The sequence below is a fragment of the Bacillus rossius genome, chromosome 1 (assembly GCF_032445375.1).
Source record: "Bacillus rossius redtenbacheri isolate Brsri chromosome 1, Brsri_v3, whole genome shotgun sequence".
Taxonomy (NCBI): Eukaryota; Metazoa; Arthropoda; class Insecta; order Phasmatodea; family Bacillidae; genus Bacillus; species Bacillus rossius.
The window spans coordinates 315,525,798-315,548,348 of record NC_086330.1 but is presented as its reverse complement, the minus strand read 5'-3'; the positions used below and the strand labels follow the sequence as shown (position 1 = coordinate 315,548,348).

Here is a 22,551-nt window from a genome sequence, read left to right as displayed (position 1 = left end):
AGGCTTACCAAGTTGAACTTACCCCAAAAGTACTTTATCATTAATAACGGCAAACCTGCCACCAGGTGCGGCACAAGGAAGTAGTGTGAAACATTACAAACGAAACATTTCAGACAATATAACAAAACATTGTATTAGTTTTTTGAAGTTTCTTTCTTACAACAATTTAATATTCAAGCAGTTAAAATAATTAAAAGTGAAAGAGATGTGAAATATTTTCCCTCTGAGCATAGAAATGGTGAACAACCTGTGTATATAACTTGATTTCACGGCGGGTTTCGGATGAAAATAAAAATAAAATCCTTTAAAGGCAAATATTACACATATACATTCAACTACTTTCAGTTTTATGCAGTAGGATGTAAAAGTAATACATGAGTAGTTTTTCAAGAAGTCCTGCTTGTTTGCTAACTCTCTCAAGTTTTTTTTAGGCAATAATGAATTATAAAAACTAATGATTGATGATTAGTCAAAAGTTTTGTTTTACTGACACTATTATACTGAAAAATACTTTGCGAAGATGTACGTCCACGAATGTTTCATGCTGAAACAGTGGCGTAGCCAGGATTAGTGTATGGGGGGTGTTAAGAAGCATGCGGCCCCCCCCCCTCCCCCCGTATTAAAGCGGTGGGTCCGGGGGTCCTCCCCCGGGAAAAAATTTGGATTTTAAGGTGTAAAATAGTGCTATTTTAGCAGTTTTCGGTACTTAAATTTAAATACTGTAATGGTTAAAAATTTTATTAATTTTAATATGAAATTTGTTTGAGTGATGAATAAGAAATTAATTAAAGATTTGGTGCTAGGGGGAGGGGGGGGAGTTTGAACCCCTAACCCCCCCCCCCCTGGCTACGCCCCTGTGCTGAAATCGCGGAAGAGCCACCCACTTGTCGAAGGTGCGGGCGCTGTGGGCGTCGACGTGCCGCCCCACGTGCCACAGCACGGAGAACCTCTGGAAGGCCTCCAGCTGCCTCTGCGGGCAGCCGCTGGCCAGGGCCTCCCCGATGACGCTCTCCACGGCATCGTTGCACGGCAGCACGCCGTGGAGCTGGTGCAGCAGCTCCACACACGTCGTGTGGTAGCGCGACGGCAGCTGCCCCAGGTGGCTCCACAGGGAGTGTGCCAGCACCTGCCAGCACCAGACCACGCCCGACCACGTCACTTCCATGCATGCTGATCCCGACACATTGCTTTTGAATTCAGATAAGCTTCTTGTCAACCATGAGGCCATTAGAGACCAACTCATACCATAAAAGTTTAAAAAAAAATGGAGAATGAATAAACAATGGCGAGACCACACCCAACTACATCACTTCCATGCTGATCCCAATACATTACTTTTAAATTCAGATATACTTCTTGTCAACTATGAGGCCATTACAGACCAACTCATGCCATAAAAGTTTAAAAAAAAACTGGAGAGTGAATGAACAATGGCAAGGACACCTAGAGGTAAATAAAATCCATAATTTTCATCAAGAAAAATGTGTTCAAACAATACTAAAAGTTGGTGAATAAACTGCAATGTAGTGTAAAATTGTTACAAAGATTACACAAATGTTATAAAATAACAAACTGTGAACTATTGTTTACCGAAAGAATCGACTTTTTTTTACACCATGCAAAGTGAAATTTAAAATTAACACATAGGGCTACGTACCCTGAAAGTGTTTTTTTTTTTTTGCCTGTGTCTATTTGCCCATTCAACATGATAATCACAACATTTGCGTATCATTAATTTATTATTAACATCAAAAATATAAAAAACCTTATTCCTCAAATTTATGCTGGCATTGGTGAAGCGAAATAAATTCAGATATCTATTAAAGTTCACTATATCAGTACATTAACGTTACTTAATTACTTGCTTCTTCTTAGCTTTTTCACTTAGAACTTTGGTAAGTACCACGTCAAATGTGTAACCAGGTAAGAGGGAATATAATTTAAAAATAAAATGACCTTAGGAATATAAATAATACAAAATTTTGTTAAAAAATTTTAAAAAACCAAAACTCACCAAAACACTTTCTTTCCAAAATGTTGCACTTCCCCTTGAAACAGTAATGGTATCAAACAAAGTAAACAGATAGGCCATATTGCCATTGAAATTATTATAATTTTATAATGGTGTATGAGAAAAATTATACAGTGACTGAGGTGAGCGCAACTGCACCTTCAGTTGTTGCGTCAAGGAGGCGACCACTGCGCTCTCTTCCAGCGGGCACAAAAAGCTACATACGATCGACTTTTACAGGACGCGAGTAGAAAGCATAGGGCCTTATGGCGCAGCGGTGCTGCTCTCTGGAGGCCTAAAGGGGAAGGAAAGAAGGAGGTTAGCAAAATTACCACTAGGTGTCGCGGGCATCAGCTCCACTCACTGGCGACAAGAGCAGAAGTAACAGTTTCTGCCACTAGATGTCGTGGGTGGTCCATATTTGCATATATTTTTTCTATGGCAAATCGTCCTTGAAGTCGGCCACCGCCTGGCGGGTTCATGTCAGGGCAATGATCCTGGGTTAAATTCTGAGAACTAAGGGGGGTGGAGGTGGACAAAATACGCAACGAGGCTGGGAACGGAGGTCCACGGGATACTCGTTCGTGCCGAGACTCGCTAGTCTCAGCGGGTCTCTAAGAAATAGAGCTTGCAGGCCAAAAGCTGCTCTATGCAATTTTAGTCTTGTAGGGAATTAATATTACAAACCCCGGACGTGACTGTAAGCGGGAGAAATGTCAAACGGGCTGCCAACGACGTCTTAGACTTGCAAAAGATCAGATTGGCCCCTGAGAAGAGGTGCATCCAGCTACTGGCGCAAAGTTTAACTAAGTAGAGTACACCAGCCTAACAAAGTGTAAATCACCCTTTTGTAACTAAATTATATAGAAAATAAAATTTCCAAAAATAATTTAAAATTATAATAACAATTTTAAAAAAACCTGCAGAAATACCTAATTTCCGGCACAAAACGAATTGCTATTAAGGAGAAAGTAAAATATTGTTTATTGATTCATTACATTATTAATTTGTTGCATTACTAATTCATTGCATTGTATTTAATGATACACAAGTACCGCTGTCATGGTATGCGCATGTAAATAAACACTCCAAAATAATTTTTTGGTTATGGTTTATGGAAGTGAAACATGACAAGGTTAACCTGCAAACCGGATAACCTGCACCCGTATAATTGGGAGTCTACTGTACTTGGCAGAATAAAAACTAAATTGGAAAATATATGTTTGTCCGAAAAATGTTTTATTTAGAAGTGGCTTACAATACAGTAGCAAATTTAAGTCATTCCATCTCACCATGATTTAAAATGCATAATATTCCATACATGGCACTTTCTTATTTGGAATACAAAGTCTAGTAATCAGATCAATTTTATAAATGTTGAAGTGATACCATTCTTGGCCTTTCCAAAAAAAATATTATCAGACATTTTCTCTACAGACGTTTTAAATTCATTAACCACAGTATCGTTAAACTTGTTTTAGCTGTATTTTTTCTACTGTCTCTTTACTGACTCCTGGAATGATATTTAATTGCCCTGCAGTCTGAGCTTCATCACCACCTATGAAATAAATTTGTAAAACTGTGGCTTCATATTAGGTCCAGGAATTAAAGACCCAATCCTATGGTATACTTGGCCCTGAATAGTGAAAGATTATGGAAATCCTGGTGTTGCAATGACTATGCACCAAAGGATGTCATATGAAAACACAAATTGTATTTTCTGATATTAGTCAAAAATTGACATGGTTCATCTGTTTCATTTGAAAAAATCTGTCTCAAAGGTTCTATTTGGTCCTCTAACCTAGGTATTTCCACTTTACCTCCAGAACACATTCCTTTGGCCTCTTCCTTCCATTTCAATGCACCACAGAAGCTACATTCTTTATTAATTATATCAAGTTTTATTAGATTGTGACTACTGTAGTAGCGTTGAATCGTAATAGAAAGCAGATTTTTCAAAAATTCTCCAAGTATTTTTAACACAAGCTTGACACCACTTTAAGTATATCTCTTTGGCCAAGTACCTAGACCAAATTTCTTTGGAATCCGTGCACTCGTTCGAGCCTCATTGAGAGACAAACATTCCAACAAACATATTTTAGCAATTCGCATTAGGATTAGGATTATAAAAAGTATCCTAAGTCTATTCCGCGACGTAAGTAGAACCCGTGCAGCTGTTTTGAGCCTGATTGAGGAACAAACATTAAAACAAAAATATACTTTAGCATTTCGGATTAGGATTATAAAAAGTATCCTATGTCCTATACCACGATTTAATTGACTTCTATACCAAATTTCATTAGAATACGTGCAGCCATTTGAGCATGATTGACGGACAAACATTCAAACATACTTTTGCATCTATAATGATATTAGGATTAGTTTTTTTGATTTGGGTTTAAATTTTTTTTATTTAGTTTTGATTTCATAAATTTATTTGCATTTTGATGCACCATGGTGTATTAACTTGCATCCTGGTGCTACACGATGTACTGACGGTGTCCTGGCGGGACCGACCTGCTCGACGTTGGTGGAGTGCTCGATGAAGGCGACGTGGGCCGGCCTGAGCAGGGGGACCAGCACGACGGGCACCACGCTGCCCTGGGCCTCGCCGGCACCGGCCGCGCCCTCCGGCAGGCTCTGGGAGCGCAGCAGCGACACGAGGTCCAGCAGCGTGGAGATGGCCACGAGCTGGAGGGAGGGGCTGGCGGCCAGCCAGCACGAGCACACCACCAGCACCCGCAGCCACTCGGGGAGCACGGCTGCCGACACCAACACAAGCTGCTGCTCCATCACTTTGTCAGTGCGGTCAAGATTTCAACGTATTTCAACGTGAGGAATTAAAGATTTCGTAGCTATCATTTTTATTTTTTTATCAATGTCATTAATATGTCACTAACATTAAGGAATAAATATTAACTACAGTGGAGTTTTGACTAACCAAGTTATTGTGGATCACAAAAAAACTCGGATAAGGAAAATCTCAGAGAACACTGATATCACGAAAATTATTTTAGTTTTCAATTTGCCCAGTGGTATCATTTTTTCAGGGTGATTTTTTTTTTTCAACTTTCCTTCTGTGTAGATTCATTCAAGTCACTTCATGATTCACCCAAAATTACATCTTTGAGGTTAATTTTTTTTTTTTTTAGGCTTTCAACAACATTTTCTATGTTTCAAGCATGGCTCTTTATGGTTGGCTTGAATAATAAGAAACCTTAATTAATTGAAGTTGGGTTAGTCGAGACTCTACTGTATATAAAATTACTCAAATTGTGGCATATATCACATATTAGGTATGTACCAAAAACAACAAACCAACATACGTAACTTCATTATCAATGGGGGGAAAAAAAAAACTAATTAAATGGTTGCTTGTTTAAATGTTTTTTGGTGCTGACAGTTTCAAATTTAAATTTTATATTTTGCCATTTATTATTACAATACAATTTATATTAAGTAAAAAAAATCAAAATGCAATTTTGAATAAACTAAATATAGTTTTTATAAATATAACATAACTATTAAAATTTTTGAATAAAAGCCCACACTTAAGATAAAGATATAACAATCGTTTTTACATTTTATTAGATGAAATATGGTAATTTTGGTAAATTTCATTGCAATTTGTGTTTCTCCTTGCAGTTTGATGTAATATGGTGTCCTGACTTCCATTTTGGTGTTGTCTCTGTGTTATTGTTATTCACAATATACCCTAACATCATTTATCAGGAAAGGATTATTGGTGGCCATGGTCGCTAATGCGTCACACCCATGTGACAATAACAGTGCGTTCCATGTTCCACCACAACACCCTGTCATCACTCAAACTTACGAGCACAGAGTAGGTACCCAAGTGATTTGGAGCCCAATATAATCTCTTTTGAGGCCCTGTCACCTTAAAATTCTGTGCATAATTGATCAATGTAAATTCCTATCAAACTAAACGAGCTTTATCCAAGTGTCCCCAGCAGTAACAATTAGTGACTTTTCTTGAAATTTTGGTGTCATTTCATAATAACTACAAATCCACATTTCGCTACTTCACTACTAGTTGCAGCGGCTGCTTGGAAGCCTTTCAGCCTGGCTTACATAATCAGCAGCCAAAAAACTTTTTTTAGCAGTGTATGTTGCACAATGACTGTTAATTTATTTATATTCATGACCAAAATCTTTCATTAATCTTACGCTATTTATTTTATAAATATAGTGACCAAAGTATACACATTAGAAATAATACAAAAATATGAAATCAAACTAAGGATATTCATTTTTATTAGGGATGGGAAAACCGATTCCCAATTTCATCGATACCTACCGATTCTACTTAAATAATCGATAATCGAGAATCGATGATAAAAGTCGATTCCCGCATGTAGCAAAAAAAAACCATTTCACAACATTGCAAATCTGTCAGATATAATTATTTAACGACTCTTTGAGTGGGGTTATGACTGACTAGACGCCTATATAACAGTCATATTTCCACAAATAAACAATATCTAAAACTTGGGTCGATGTTATACACAAGTCAAAGTACAAAAATTATTTATAACAAAATTATCACTGCGCATTAGAAGGGGCCTGTTATTTTCGCGATCGCGATTAAACGACGATAAACGCGAAATCACCGTAAAATACAGTTTTTACCCGAAATCGCCACAATACAGTGTTTCTCCACGAAATTTAGTATTAAAACGCGAAATCGCAATGTTTTTACGGGAAATTTAAATACTGGGTAAAAGATTTGTCTCGTCACTGGTAAACAAACACCGCAACATGGCCGCTACTGAACATTAATCATAAATGCACTAAAGCAAACAAAAGCTTACACACGCTCACGTTATAATGTTAAACCCAAAAATATACTGTAAAAATACGCAAAACTACTGCGTTTATTTTCCTTTCCGGCATAATGTTTGGATAGATAAGACAAACAGGCGAAGTTTTAAAGTCCACGCACACCGCTCGGGGCACTGGCGTCAGCTTGGAACAGCGACACCAAATAAATACAAAAGCAAGCAGATGATTGGGCGAACGGTGTTTGGAACAGCCTTACGTGAGTGGCCATACCACGTCAGCCGGGGGCGCTGGCATATAGTTGGAACAGCGTCGTAGTATCAACATCAAGCAGATTATCGGGCGAACCAGGCTACTTCGTCACACAGCCGTAAGGGGCAGCACAAGCATTTTAAATCGCGCCAAAACGCGGAAAAATGTAAACAAACATTCATTTTCTAATGGTGTGACGATGATGATTAGTTGGTCAGTGTTTTATAGATTTTGTTGGGTCGTTACCACAATGCCGAAATAACAACGAATGAATATGTGTTTCTTAAATGTAACTTAACGCCAAAATACCACAATCAAGTACAACACTTTTATTTGCTAGTTCTCTAGTTGTTGCTTAATTTTGTTACTGTTTCATTTTACAAATTTTTTAGTTAATTTGTACCCTTCTCCAAGTTAGGCAAGTTGTATGAACGAAAATAATTTATACTGCTCAAGGAAAGCTTAAAATTTTTTTTTTATAGTTTATTACGTATTACAAAACAAATTTTAGATTAGTTTGACCCCTTTGACATATGAGCCATTAACTTCTAATAATGTAAACATTTATATGAGTTAATGTTAATAACTTAGTTGTGTACTCAAATTTGATAAATATGAATTTATGATGTATGCTACATCATATATGTATTGAAAGCTAAAAAAAAAAAAATGTTGCAAATAGAATTTGAATTATTTAATATTAAGTTAACTAGGTGAGTATCGAGTATCGAGAATCGAAGGATTTTTTAAGGAATCGATAATCGGGTATCGGAATCGAAAATTTTGGAATCGTCCCATCCCTAATATTTATTATGTATTAATTCAAAAATTAAATTTTTTGCACTAAAAATATGTTTCCTGAAACCCATTATTAACAATATCCAGTTTACTACAAGAAGATAATTTTTTTTCTTATACCTAAACCATCTGAGTAAAAGATAATAAATGCTTCATAGTACTAAATAAAAAGTTTGATAATCAAAATTGATCACAATTTGTAGAGATGGGTCGAGTCTTGGTTTATCGAGTCGAGCCGAGCCAAGTTGGGTCAGATTGACTCGACTCGAAAACCGAGTCACATATTTTATCAAGTTCAAGACTCGAAACACATTTCGAGTTAAGTACCAGCATCGTGACATTACAGCACTTTATTATAGGTTGTCTTGACGTTTTCGCCAAGTCATTAATACAGCAAGAAATGATAATGACCTTTAAATAAAACAAATCCCGTGCAAACCTAACCTTGCCCGCTACCGTGCTACGGCGCTATAATAGGTACAAGTGCAACCAAACCTAGGCCTACCACTACCTTCATTTATGAACGTGACGTCGTAACGTGATTTTGTCGATAGTGGCGACAGTTTATAGGACAAAATTATGTCACATGACCATTTTATATAAAAAAAATGCTTGGAAAACAGCGTGCACTGTTTTCATTTTGTTTTTCATCCTGTGTTTACTTCAAATACGGTACCGCATTTGTTTGCAAAATACGTCAATGGATTTTCACTGAAGAAAAATTTGTTGCAAAACGCACATATTAATAATCATCACGTTCATCGTGCCCCGTTTATAATAACTCGTATAAACAAAAGATTATCGTAACCTAAAAATAAAAACATAAAATAATTATATTGTAATATTTAGTCAATAACACCAAACCGTGATGCGTGAAAATGGCTGTGTGTTAGGCCAGCCAGACTTGCATTTTGGAACTAAATTTAGCTGTGCTCCGCTACGCAGCGCTGCGTTACAATAACGTTTAGGATAAAATTACTTTCTTTTTGTTTGAATAAAATATAATAATAACAACGCTCATGCATTTTATTTGGCAATCAGTCACTGATCGCCAAATCAAATGCATGAAATATTTATTTAAAAACATATTGATATTCTTGTAGTTGTAACAAGTTCCGGGCGAATAATCTTGCCGCGGAAAGTGTATTTACATTGAGAATGTGACAATGTGACAAGGCCTATATCCATTGAGCTGTTTGTTCATGTGGGGATCTGCCGGTGGATCGGAAAAAAAAAGTTACGTACCTCGGGAAGCCTTCTTTCCACAGACGAAAGAGCCAAACTCCCGATCGTACATCTTCGTTTTTTTTTTTTTTGTTAATTGTAAATAAATATGGCGGTGTTGATAAAAGGAAATACCATAAACAAGGCAACTGTATTTATTTGTACGCCGCCATATTTTTCGTTTGCAGTGTGTCCGTGAATGTTTATTTTGGACAACTCATGATAACTATGGTAAATTAGGTTAGGTTAGCTACATTATAAATACTTTAAAACATTGTGGACGGTTGATATGGTTAGGATAGCTACATTAAAGATACTGTGAAATCATGTTGAAATAAAGTTTAGTTTTTTATATTTAAATAACATAATGATTTGAATTAATCATTTAAAATATTTAAATAACATAATGATTTGCTAATTAATCATTTAAAATATTTAAATAATGCAGATGCATCTTGGATACACAATTTTTATATCAATGGGTGTTGTCATATTTTATTTATCATATTTGATGCAAAAAATTATAAAATTATGAAACTCGAACTGACTCGACCTCTTCAAAAATTTTGTGACTCGAACTCGACTCGACTCAAAATATGAATTGCTAAACTCGGCTCGACTCGACTCGAAGCCAAAAAACCTCAACTCGTCCATCTCTAACAATTTGTATTACAGACATAAATAAATATAAACTACTCACCCACTGAAGAGTCTGAATCATCCAATATCGGCTCTGGTAAACAATAGGATGGAAATGTTGACAGTTCTACGAGCAGATCTGATGCTCCTTTCATTGAATCCTCCCAAATAGATATATCACCAACTGGTATCACTTGACAATGTTTCAAATCACCTTGCTCTTCTTTTCTGACCAACTCCAACTCTCTTGAACCAACTGTACTACTGTTCTTCCTACTGTTCAAACACGCTTCCAAAAGTTCTTTAAGCCTACCAGCATGCTCTTCGATGGAATCCACCGACTTTGTGATGAGCAGCTTCTGGTATAAGCTAGCCATGTCGTGTTCACCTAAGATTGGTCCTTTCTGGATAAAAGTAACATAAAACTTCTCATATTCTCGTCTACACTGCTCCAAGATGCACTGTTGTTTTGTAGGAACCGGCGATGCACACACAGGAACTTTTTCAAGTGGCTGTACTTGCAAACTTTCTGTTTCTTCAACTGTAACTTTAGACTCTTCTGCGTGATAGGACGTTAAATCGAAGCTTGATCGTGCCTGACTCGTAAAAGAAATACCAGAGCCCAAGCTCGTACCGAGACCCGAGTCGACATCTTCGTCTTGCTTTTCTTGACTGGGCACTCTTTCCGGATCATTTGAAACCACAGAGAGAAGAACAGGAGTGCTGATGGAATGGGCTTTGTAGTTCTTGCCGAGGCCCTTAATGCGGAACTTGGAACTGGCGGACTTCTTAGTTTTCGCGGCAGCTTTGTTGCTCTTGGGCGACTTCTTTTCACTGAAGGAATCGCTGTAAGCACGGCTGCGATCGAACACCTCACCCGCCGCGTCATCGCCCGCCTGGTTGCCCTCGGAGGGCGACCTGCTCTCCGTGCTCTCGGAAGTCTTCCTGGCAGAGCAGTCCGGCGGGCTGGCGAGCGGGGACGGCCGCACCCTGGACAGAATCTTGGTGCACAGCTGCAGGCTCGCAGAGAGCTCTCTAGGCGACAGGCTGTGGCAGTGGTTCACAAGCTGGTCAACGATGTGCAGGAACAAGCTGGGCAAGTGCTCGCTGGTGGTGTCCATGTATGTCTCCAACGACACAGTGTCCAGCAAGAACTCAGCAAGTACACACACCTACACAACACAAACATGCATAATTAGGTAACTAACTACATTCACACATGATGTCAACTGTTATCTAGTGGGGAAAAAACAAACCAAAACAGTGCTTACATAAATATGTCATCATTCTTTCCCAATTATTACACCATTTCACTAAGCAATCAACTCAGCAATATTCAGAAGAAACTAAAGAATCAACACCATAAAGAATTAGTTCAATATTTAAAAGGAAATCCAAAAGATTAACAGTTCAATCTTAAACTTAAACTCTCAAAATAACTGACATTCACCATTCCTTATCACTTGACTAACATACTTACGTAGTTGAAAACAGAAACCAAGAGAAAACAAAAAGACCTAAGCAAAAGTTACTAAATGTTGAGAGATTATGACAGAAGTACATACGCAACATAAAATTAAATTACAGTGAAACTCTGTTAAGATGTTTTCAAAAGCTGTCTTCCAAAAAACTCCGTAGATGGGAAAAGGAAAATTTTCTCTCGATAGTTTGTTAAAAATATTGCTTCGAACGCAAGAGACCAGACTTCGGCGCCAGGTTCGGAGCTGGCTGGCAGCTTTGCGTGTATCATGTGGCAGTCACTGATGTTTAAGGCATAACACACATGCCAGGCCGGATTACAAGGGTCGTTGCTACCCCTGATATTCGTTATATTTTGAGAGTTATAGCGATTATTCTGATTTTCAAAAAACCTTCTCACTTCTACATCTTTGGTCGGATATTGCCCATTAACGAACTCAACCAAAATTTTCTACTACTATATTTTATGTATCAATTTAGTATGTATGTATCTATTTAGTATGTATGTATCAATTTAGTATGTATGTATGCATGTATCAATTTAGGATGTATGAATGTATCAATTTAGTATGTATGTATGCATGTATGTATAAATTTAGTATGTATGTATGTATCAATTTAGTATGTATGTATGTATCAATATAGTATGTATGTATCAGTTTAGTATGTATGTATCAATTTAGTATGTATGTATCAATTCAGTATGTACGTGTGTATCAATTCAGTATGTACGTGTGTATCAATTTAGTATGTATGTGTGTATCAATTTAGTATGTATGTATCAATTTAGTATGTATGTATGTATGTATTTATTTAGTATGTATGTATGTATCAATTTAGTATGTATGTATGTATGTATGTATGTATGTATGTATGTATGTATGTATGTATGTATGTATGAATAGATGTGTCTAGAGTTGACGATGGTTTTGGGGTCTATGGACAATGAAACGAAAAACTATATAAAAATTTTCCGGAAGACGGACTATGGTAACGGTTACAATAGGTAGTATTTCTTTGAAATCTACCTAAAAAAAGAGTACACAAATGCACATGAAATAATTTAAATTAATTAGTCATGCAACAATAACATGTTTCAATCAACTTAAAATAAAAAAAAATTAAAATTGTGACCGGATATGAGCTGGGACTATCATAGAAATCCCTAATCATGAAAAGTGTAGGCCATTAAATATAATTTACTAGGCATGAAACTGAACGCGCACATTGCATGCATTCTGCAAGCTATCAATATCAGTATTAGACTACCTGCGAGCACACAATACAAGCATCAACGTCACCCAAAATGAATGTTTCCAACTAGTGCGGGCTATACTTTTATACACACTACACAGCAGTGACGAACACATAAAGGTTTATAATGTTAGAAAACATCTTTAAAAGAAAATTTACACATGGGACAACATTGTATTTCAATTAATTAAAAAAGTAAGTTTTTTTATACCAACAAGTAATCAATTTCAACTTAAAAATACAGCATTTTGAACGGGAAAAGAAGTTTATAAGCAATATCTTACATGGAAAAAAAAAATATCTTATGGAGAAAATGGCGGAAGCAAAACATTTGACCGAACTGGACAGGAAATTGTATCATGCAAGTACATCTTAAAAGAGTTTTACTGAAATTGTAATTACTGTATTTTCCCATTATAACTACAACACTGCCTGACAGCTGCTTTAAAACCGATTGCTGTTGCACGGTGCTTTGTCCTGTGATCTTTGGCAAGGTCATGTTTACTAGCTACACAAAGGGCTTGGAAATTAACAGCAGGAACAAAAACATCACGCGACTTTCATGCGAAAATTTTTTTATACAAATGCTGACACCCTAAAATAACACTGCGATGATTATGCTAGTGTGAAGACTATGCGATGAAACCCGGTAATCTACTCCATACTATTTCAATATATCATACATGAAAAGACAAGTCATTGCTCATTGTGCACAAAAAATACATTTTACCAAAAATATAGCTCAAGAGAACTAAAGGAAATAGATACCAGTACGGTAATGAAATGTGTTTCAACAGCAGATGACAACTCACTTCCAACAGGGAGGGTTGACCGCTGCCAACAGGTTTGACCGGGCGCCCATTAGCACTGGGCGCAGTGTGCCGCGAGCACGCACTGGAAAACAACGTCCCTATGTACACCCAGATGTAGAACGGTTCCAGGGTGCTGAACAGCAGGTTGGCAGACTTGAGGAGCTCCTGGCTGCCTTTCGGCAGGCCGTTCCCTTTCGTGGCGCTCTCCTCGTTGCATGCAAGATACAGAGACCTATGAACATGTATAGCAAAATTAAAATAAAGAACTTTTAGTATGCAGCTGTTGTGGTTCTAATGTTGATCAACCAACAATTAAAGTATTCATTAAGGCTGAACAATATTTTAATGATACATTGAACTTTATTAATTGTACAACAAAACACATTTTATTAGTTACACTGGAACAAGTTTAATAAGTTTGTTTACTGAAATCAAATTATATTCTCAACAGGGTTTCCACTGTCTTAATTCAGACATTTTTCCTAACATTTGCTTCCCTGTCTCGTCTGTCTGACTGTGTCTGCAAAGATAAAATCGATATTAAAATACATATTAGACACGTATTATCAAAACACATTTCAACCAACATACATAACATACAGGATTGACTATAAAATGGATTTCTGCACTGTTACTATGTATTTCAATAAAACTACATAACCAACTCTACCCGTCAGGAAAAGAAAACCAATTTGTTTGGTTAAAACAAAACAATAGATTTTTGGCTAGGATCAGGTCAAATAATAACAATATTTAATTTTTCTTTAAACTACACTTATTTCCATCATTTTTGTTTGATTAATGTTAGCATATATATAAGAATGTATGATCAAAATACAAACACTTTCAAAGCATTAATATACTATGTAGTATAAAAAATTACTGATACTGTTTTGTAACTAAGGTATTTTCAATTTCCCTACATCATCCACATTCTGACGACAATTTTTTGAGTTCCCTAAATTTTCTGTTTTTCAGATTTTCCCTATCTAAGGGAACCCTGCTGAAGAATGCAGATTATTGGTTGGTTTATCATTCTTGTGCATGTTTTAAGCCACAGTTAATTTTTTAAGTTTGAACCTCTCTGAAAATAGTCCTTTTATGATCATAAACAAATTTACTTAAAGTGCAATGTTTTCTTTGAAATTATTTCTATATTGCCATACACACACATACAGGAAGGATATTTTCCTTTTTTTTTTTTTTTGCCTATAAAACAGAACTTCACCCAGCTCTAAATAGGACATGAATATGCAAAAACTTCATGACTTCAAAAAAGTAATTACCTGAATACTTCAAATAAGATGTCATCTAGTATAACTGGCCCAATGTCTGGCTTATCCAGTAAAGACACAAGCAGTCGATATGAACGCAGGTCATATGGTGTTTGAATATCATTTTGGTTCAAGGTGACCTTTATAGCCTGTGGATGAATTATGAAAGACAAATAAAAATTATTTTAAAAACAAAATACTAAAATTTTTAATTAAAATGTGCTACAAAGAAACATTATCAAGTTAAGAATTACAATTAAAATACTACATACATGTTGCTTAAAACTAAAAATGTTTATAAAAAACTGGAAATTTTCAAAATATGTAATCCACAGTTTTCAATGAACCAATAAAACCAAATATTTTGCAACTCTTGTGATATCAATCACATCACAAATATGCTTGGTGTGAATATTCACTTTCCTTCCTCACCAAGTCCTGCCTAAACTTATGTGCATTCATGTTAATTTGTTATTTGTTTTCATTCAGCAGACACAAAACACTTGCATAGGGAATATTGCTTTGAGTATTAACACTAAATTAAATGTTCAATGTGTGGTGCTGTAGTTAAATAAAATTATGTGTAATTTAAAAAATTTGTGAACTGTTTCTTATGACAAAATGTTACATATATGTGGATATTATCTAAGTAGGTTAGGTAAGAACTAATTTTCTTTTGCTGTGTCAAACTTTAAATTAAAGCACATAAAAAATTGCTTGAAAAAATGTAAATATCTTTTCACAAGAGATGTGTGTGGGTTGCCCGAAATATATGTCCTTCTAAATCAGCATTTTTAAGGTGTTTGAAGTCTATATCATCGCTAAAAGGTTGGGCTGTTTTTTATCTTCAATGCTACTGATACCAAAATTATATTTATGGTTCTCGGTGGTGGTTGATTTGCCGAGAACCAGCGGAACAGAGAACCAAAAACTACCTATACTTAGGATGATGTCTCAGAAGGTTCCAAAATTCACTACTGTATGTCGCTAGTATAGTTTCTTTTTAATAACTTTATAAATTTATGATTGTATTATTTTGGGCTTGAACCATAATTGAACTAATCTCAAGCTTCAATTTACCATCAGATTAGATAATAAATCAGAAATTCTGGAACTAAATAGGGTGTGTGTGTTCTTTTCCGTCAAATTATAGACAACCCTTAGGAAGCCATAGTCATTACTGGGGGGGGGGGGGGGGGGATCGTTAACTGCTTGAGGGGCTAATGGTGTATAACTTGCTCTCATTAATTTTATTCACTTTCGTTTCAATATCAAAATTTTGATTTCCAAAATAAGCCATCAGGGGTGCTACAGTCACCTACTTTAACTCAAGCTATTACAGCTTATGTCAAAGTAATTGTTGACTAGATTCAGTGTCCTTTTACTCGAAAAAATAGAGATAACTATATCATCTCTGCATCTCCACTGCCGCTCTAGTGCTACGGTTATAATCTGCCATCCAGAACCATAATTTTGGGTATAGCATACAATAATTTGTAACACCTGCATCCCTATAATGTACCATATTATCTGATGCAATATACGGTTCAGTGTAACATTATCATCGTGAGTTCACACCCATTTGTTTTATGACTAAAGAAAAAATTAAATAACTAAAAATTTGTGGGTATTCGTGAATAGATACGAAAATTCGGGATATAAATCATTTACAAATAAGTTAGCGAGTGAATCCGAAGCCAAAATATATTTTAAATCATGTTTAACTTTCATTAAAAAACAATTTCCAACTGTTTAATAGTGTTTGGTGATTTTTCACAAATTCAATGGTCACGATATTTCCGGGTCTCTAGTTGTAAGTGATGTTAAGCTGCAAACGTCATAGGTAATACCTACAATTTATTCAATTACAGTTTATTAGTATGTATTAGTAGTTTATTTTTTTGATAATTTTTGAAAGAATATTGAGCCTGTGTTATTTTTTCTGAAGGTCTACTTTTAGTTAAAATGATCATACATGTCTGCTAGTAAAAAGAGGGACCAAAAAGGTTCTGGATTTCAGCACAAAGAACTCTGTTTACGTTCTGACAATTCCTGCCAGTGTTATCTTTCCATCTGGGCAGGCTGACCTAAAGTGAGGCGGTGAAGGAAGGGAAGGGAAGACTACCCTTTGTCTGTGTAGCCTGCAATTTTCAAAGATTTATCGACCATTCTCTTGTCACATGGGGTTTAAAGTGAAGTATGTAAAAATGTTGTGTGCGTGTTGGTCGCCGGCGATATACTGCGGCGTTTCACCAGGAGTCTATTGTGTTTTTACTGTTATGCTTTCCATGGTACCAGTACCGGTCTCGGTGCCGGTTAATTTTCCGAAGAACCAGAAGAACCAAGAACTGAGAACCAGGATCAACCCATCATTATAAAGCACATTATTCTTGCTCAGTTTCTTACCTTCAGCTTAATTTGCTTGGATGGATGATTTACAACTAACAAAACTAATGTACCACCATTTCACTGCCTTGAAGTAAAATTTTTAAAAATGGAAAATCCTACATAATTAATTATTTATGTTATTCATGCCCAGTTTCTTACATCCAGCTTTATTTCCTATGGTGATATAATTATTTACATGAGAAATCAAAAATTGCCCTTTTTACCCCCTTAAATTTTAAATAGTGCTGGGCCGATTCCTAAAATATACCGATTCCGATTCCATTTTCGATTCTTAAATTTAAGGGTCAATTCTTTGAATCCGATTCCGATTCCTTAATTTTTATCTGACAATGTTCAACAGAGTAATATACTCAGGAAAAAAAAGGTTGTTTATGATTTTAAAAATGTAATTGTGTTGTGTTTCATTTTCTGTGCAGAAATTAACATTATACAAAGCTTATATAATGTTAAAAAGTATATTCATTACCATCAAATTACGCTACCTTGAATTTCTAGCACAATTTGGCCTTTTAACCTTGCATATAGTTAGACGAAACACGTGTTCAAACACTGCCAATAATCAAAGATGTCTTATGACGTAAATTGTAAATAATGTTATAACTTAATCAATTTTAGATACCTTACATTAATTAATTGTAAAAAAAAAGAAGTTTGTACGGTTAGGTTAAGAATTTTATTTTCAAGCACAACTAAATAATAATACAAATAAAATGACAATATAACCTCGTTTATACATATTTTAAGGGACCAGGGCGAAAAAAAATAAAGAGGGAAATGTAAAAATAAAATTTTATTATCTCATTATGATGGAAATGACAAGAAACAAATATGCACCACACTAAAATAAAATGTCAGAGATGCTTACGTTTTAATATATCACCCAGAACTTAATTATCTCACTTGGTGAAAAGAATAAATCCATCCAGTCTTGCAGTTCTTCACAACCGTAAAGAGAAAATAAATTTTCGGTTCTTGAGTAAGAAAGTTCTGTGCATGTTTTAGCATCTCAAAATTTCCACATTTTATGGTGAGATTTTCTTACACAAAACATTTAAACTCTTCAAATAATCGCGTGTAAACATTTAATTCATATCAGAAATTTATCGTAAACAATTCTGTTCAACTAACACAACTACTTTCAAAAGATTGTTTATGTTTGGTAATAAAAAATTACGAACGTTTCAGCAGCAATGTTTGAAAATTCAGATTAGCCAACTGCCTTTCCAAAATATTTCTAACGTACAATGAGCATCGCTGAACACGCACAAGAACGCTGATTTACAGCAATTTGGTTATGTTGCTTTTTAACTTATTTTAATATGGCCGCCACTGTAATCCACTGTGAATTTGGGTAAAATCTCATTCAAAAATTATTTCATTTTAATTCATTAAAGTTAAAAGTGCAGAGATGTGAAACATCTTAATTTTCACGTTCACGTCACCAAAGATTTGGTTCATGGACGTATGGTTTACCATGGCAGGTAGCAAAAAGAAAAATTAGGTTGTTTACAATGGCAAATGTAGCTGCCATGATCAAATAGTTAACGTTTACATTATTTTACTTGCCTTTTACGTTTACATAATTTTCTTTTAACATTTATGGTTTTGTCTAATTATTTTTGAAGGTTTACTATTAAATGCAGTGCTGCTGCAAAGTAATTTCCGAAAAATGCTTTCGCTTAAAGCGGGAAAGTAGATACTGCATTTGTACTGCAGGGAAAATGGCGGTGCAAGTAAATAAATACGTTAATCACCATAATTCGTAAATCAGTAACGTAAAAAAAGATTGTTTTATGTAGTTGAAAAATTATATTTCCATGCATTTTTATATTTTCTTATGTTGCGTAGGAGATGTATTATGCAAAAATTAAAAACAATGCAGGAATCGGTCATGGTCGATTCCAAAACCATTGTATTCTGAATCCCACGATTATACTGGAATCGGTGGAACTGACCGATTCCGGAATCGGAATCGACCCATCACTAATTTTAAATTCCTGGAAAAAAAAAATTGGTTGCCTGTAAAGTTGCTTTACCAGACGATAGTTTAACGTGACGTCATAACAAAACATTAATGAAATGATTGCATACTTTTATGAATAAAATTGAATCATTTTTATTTTAATAATAAAAGAATAAATACTTGAAATTATACTATTACTCAGATTTTTAAAATGCAAGAATGATGAACCTTTATTGCCGAAATTGTTGTTGTAATGAGCAATGAAAACCACATTAACTTTTCACTTCACTTTATAAACAGTCGACGAAACAGTTCACATGTAGATGACTTGTAATTAATTTTAAAAACTGGCGTTTAGCTATAAAGTTTAAATATAATTATGAACAAGTTTTCATATAAATAAACTGTAATCAAATATCTATCATCAATTATATGAATCACCATAATTCTTTAGTCAATTGTAACATAACCTATTATTACTGCACTCGCCAACAGATGCTACTTTTTTTAATAATAAAAGAATAAATACTTGATATTATACTAGTAATCAGATTTTTAAAATGCAAGAATAATTAACCTTTATTGCCGAAAATGTTGATGTAATAAGCAATGAAAACCACAGATTAAAATTCGTCGAGAATATTTTACGTTTTTATATCTTTCAGTGCTCAAAATGATATGCAATTGTGGCCCCGGGCACAAAATTTTATTTATAATTAATTAATAGGGAAGGGAATTTTTCGCGGTCGCGAATTATTCGCGAATTCCGAGGCAAAATGTGAATTATAGGTTAGTCACAAAATATAGCAAAACTTGCACATTATTGTTAGTAAAAAAGTTTTAAACATAGTGGAACCTCGCTACTACGAGAGCTTACAATGGCGAGAAAAATCCTCGTAACGAGTACTCGTAATAACCGAACATAGAAAATTCAAGTCTAGTTTAAAATCCTGAACCTTACCAAAATGTCTAAAAGTCACTCCATAACTCCAAAACGGTGCACTGTAGTGAAAAAACGCATAGAATAAAAGTTGAAGCAGATTAAATTTCGAATAGAAAAGGCCTGTATATTTTTTTTGTATCTTCAACGGTTTTTGTTTTAATCACGAATGAAATGGTCTAACTCCTGACCGAGCTACGCGACGCAATCTGCCCTCCTCCCTCCTTATGCTGTTGCCGTTTCTGATGGGAAATATCCGGTGTCGCATGCCGAATATAAGTTATTGTGAGGGGTTTATTAATTAAAGTGAATTCTTTGTGTGGCGCATTTCAACATAGCACCGGTACCCCTGGTTCCACCACACTACAACAAGACACAGGAAATTTTGTGGGAAAGCTCAGACGCTATCGTAATATTGCATCATTAAATCCTGTAAAGCTAGACAGGAAGAGTGCTTTTTTTTTTTTTGCTGCCGAGCCTCTATTAACACGCTAACGTACGCAACGTGGTCTCGTATACACATGCACACATGCACACAGGGGACACGGCTCCAGTACACCGTGCACAGGGGCTGGGTTATTTCTAGAACTACCCCTCTTCCGAAAGCCAGCCTAGCGGCAGTAAATGAACAGGGTGGAGGGGAAGGGCTTCTTGAAACGGCCGAGCGAGAAAGAGACAGTGAGAAAGGGAGCATATTGTCTGCCACCAGACCCCCTCCCCCTCCCCCTCACCCTTTCATTCTTTCTCGACAGCTAACTGTGAGTCATTGTCCGCCGGCGCCAGCGGCCAGCATAGACGGGTGGTTGGAATGCAAGCAGGAAGACGTCGCTGTTGTTAGGCGACTATCTTTCGGGCTGCTCTACTCTAAAAATAGCTTTGCCTCCCTCGTCTTCAACACACTTCACTACCCCCTTCGCAACCTAACCGGGAAGCAAAACGACCTGCGCAGTGCACCTGCCCGACAGCAGTCACGGTAAAACCTGCCTAGCGCACGTACGTATGTAGATGTAAATAAACAAATTGTCTTGTACTACTGGCAAATATCGGTAATTTGATCATGGTGAATTAAAAACATTCTAAAGGTGATTTTAAGTGAGAGTAGGTACTGAAAATGCCAAACAATAAATTAAGAGCTCGCGACAGGGCATTTCAATATCAGAAAAATGGATTCTATTGCTCAGAGTCGCACCGTAATGTGCAAATTTTGTGTCAGGTTGCGTGGGAGCGTAAAGATTCTATAGAAAAACACCTAAAATCTGCCAAGCACATCAGTGCAGAAAAAGGTTGCCCTGAATCAAAATTACAGACTTCGATCGCTACATGCTTCAGTAGTGCGGAAAGGAAGAAAAAAACTGCTGAATACCTCGGCAAACAAGTGACGGAAACATTTCTGAAAGCAAATATTCCGCTAAAAAAAAACTTAAAAATCCGCATCTGAAAGATTTCCTGAACGAGTTTGTTGAAGGTGCTGGTGATATTCCTTGTCTAAGAGTACTAAAAGAAAAGCATCTTCCATCAATGCAGCAAGAGAGAGAGGATGTAGTAAGAGAAAAGGTGAAAGACTAACTTATAGTAATTCTGTGTGATGAAACTACGGACTCAAGAGGAAGCTGTGTATTTGTTGTGCTATTTAAAGTAATTGATAGTGACAAAATTGTCACTGTTGTTGGTGATGTCCATACTCTGGAAACAGCCAATGCAAAGAACTGCTCCAGGGCTATTTTGGATTCCCTAAAGAAGTACAACATTGACTTTGACAACGTGTTAGCACTTGTTTCGGACTCTGCCAGATACATGGCAAAGTGTTTTGACACACTGAAAGACATCATGGCCGACCATGTGCTCATTGTGCAATGCTGGGCTCACAAGCTCAATTTAGTTGTAAATGAGCTTAGAAAAAACCTCCCTGAACTTCAGAAGGCTCTTGCCAAAGTAAAGTCAGCATTTTTAAACACACGCAAGAGAAAACATTTGTTTAAGAAGTTCCTGGATGAAAAGTTCCCATGTGAGGACATTCCCCTGTTTCCAATGCCAGTGTTGACGAGGTGGTCTTCCTGGTACGACTCCGCCTCCTACCTCGCCGACAATCTTGATGCCATTGTCAAATTTTTGACCAGTGATGAAATTTCCTGTATCAACAACACTGGAGTAGAGTAATTCACTACGGCATCAAGGGATGATGTTAAATGTGTGAAAATCCAGGCAGTTTTTGTTAAAGAAGTGTGTGAGGCTACTGTACACCTTATCAAGAAACTGGAAGGGTCATCATATCCCTGCAGTCACACACTCAGTGGTGAAATCCGCAAAATAGAGCAGGTTTTGCAGCTTGCTACAAGCGGAAACTTTAGGCAGAAAGTAAATGAGCTCTTGATTGCTTGTGAAAAAGCTGTCTTCAAAGGGAAAATCACATCTGCCTTGGTGACAGCAGCATCACATGCATCAACAAAACTCCTGTCATTAAAGGCAGGTGATCCTTCTCAGAAATTTTATCAACATGTTGCTGTATTTGATCCCTCGGAAATTGTGCTCGAAAGCATCTCTCCCGAACTCTGCAAAAAATTGAAAAAGCTCTTCTTGCTCTCCAAGCTCTGTGAAGACATTTTACTTCAAGGGTACAAGGAACTACAGTTTCTTGTGCAAAAAAAGTTGAGTGAAAACCAAACTGTTGACATTGTTTCACTCCTTATGGCAGTTTC

The 22,551-nt window shown here is 36.1% G+C and overlaps 1 protein-coding gene across 2 annotated transcripts in view; it reads right to left on the bottom strand.

Annotated features, from left to right (window-relative positions):
* LOC134527934 (protein dopey-1 homolog) overlaps positions 1-22,551 on the bottom strand; it is a 195,259-nt gene that overhangs the window by 137,282 nt on the left and 35,426 nt on the right. For both annotated transcript variants that reach the window (XM_063360975.1, XM_063360976.1), the window contains exons 9-13: positions 14,556-14,692; positions 13,270-13,501; positions 9,786-10,896; positions 4,529-4,773; positions 885-1,126 (exon numbers count right to left, since the gene is read on the bottom strand). In XM_063360975.1, coding sequence (XP_063217045.1) covers positions 885-1,126; positions 4,529-4,773; positions 9,786-10,896; positions 13,270-13,501; positions 14,556-14,692 — 1,967 coding nt within the window. The remainder of the gene's footprint in view (positions 1-884; positions 1,127-4,528; positions 4,774-9,785; positions 10,897-13,269; positions 13,502-14,555; positions 14,693-22,551) is intronic.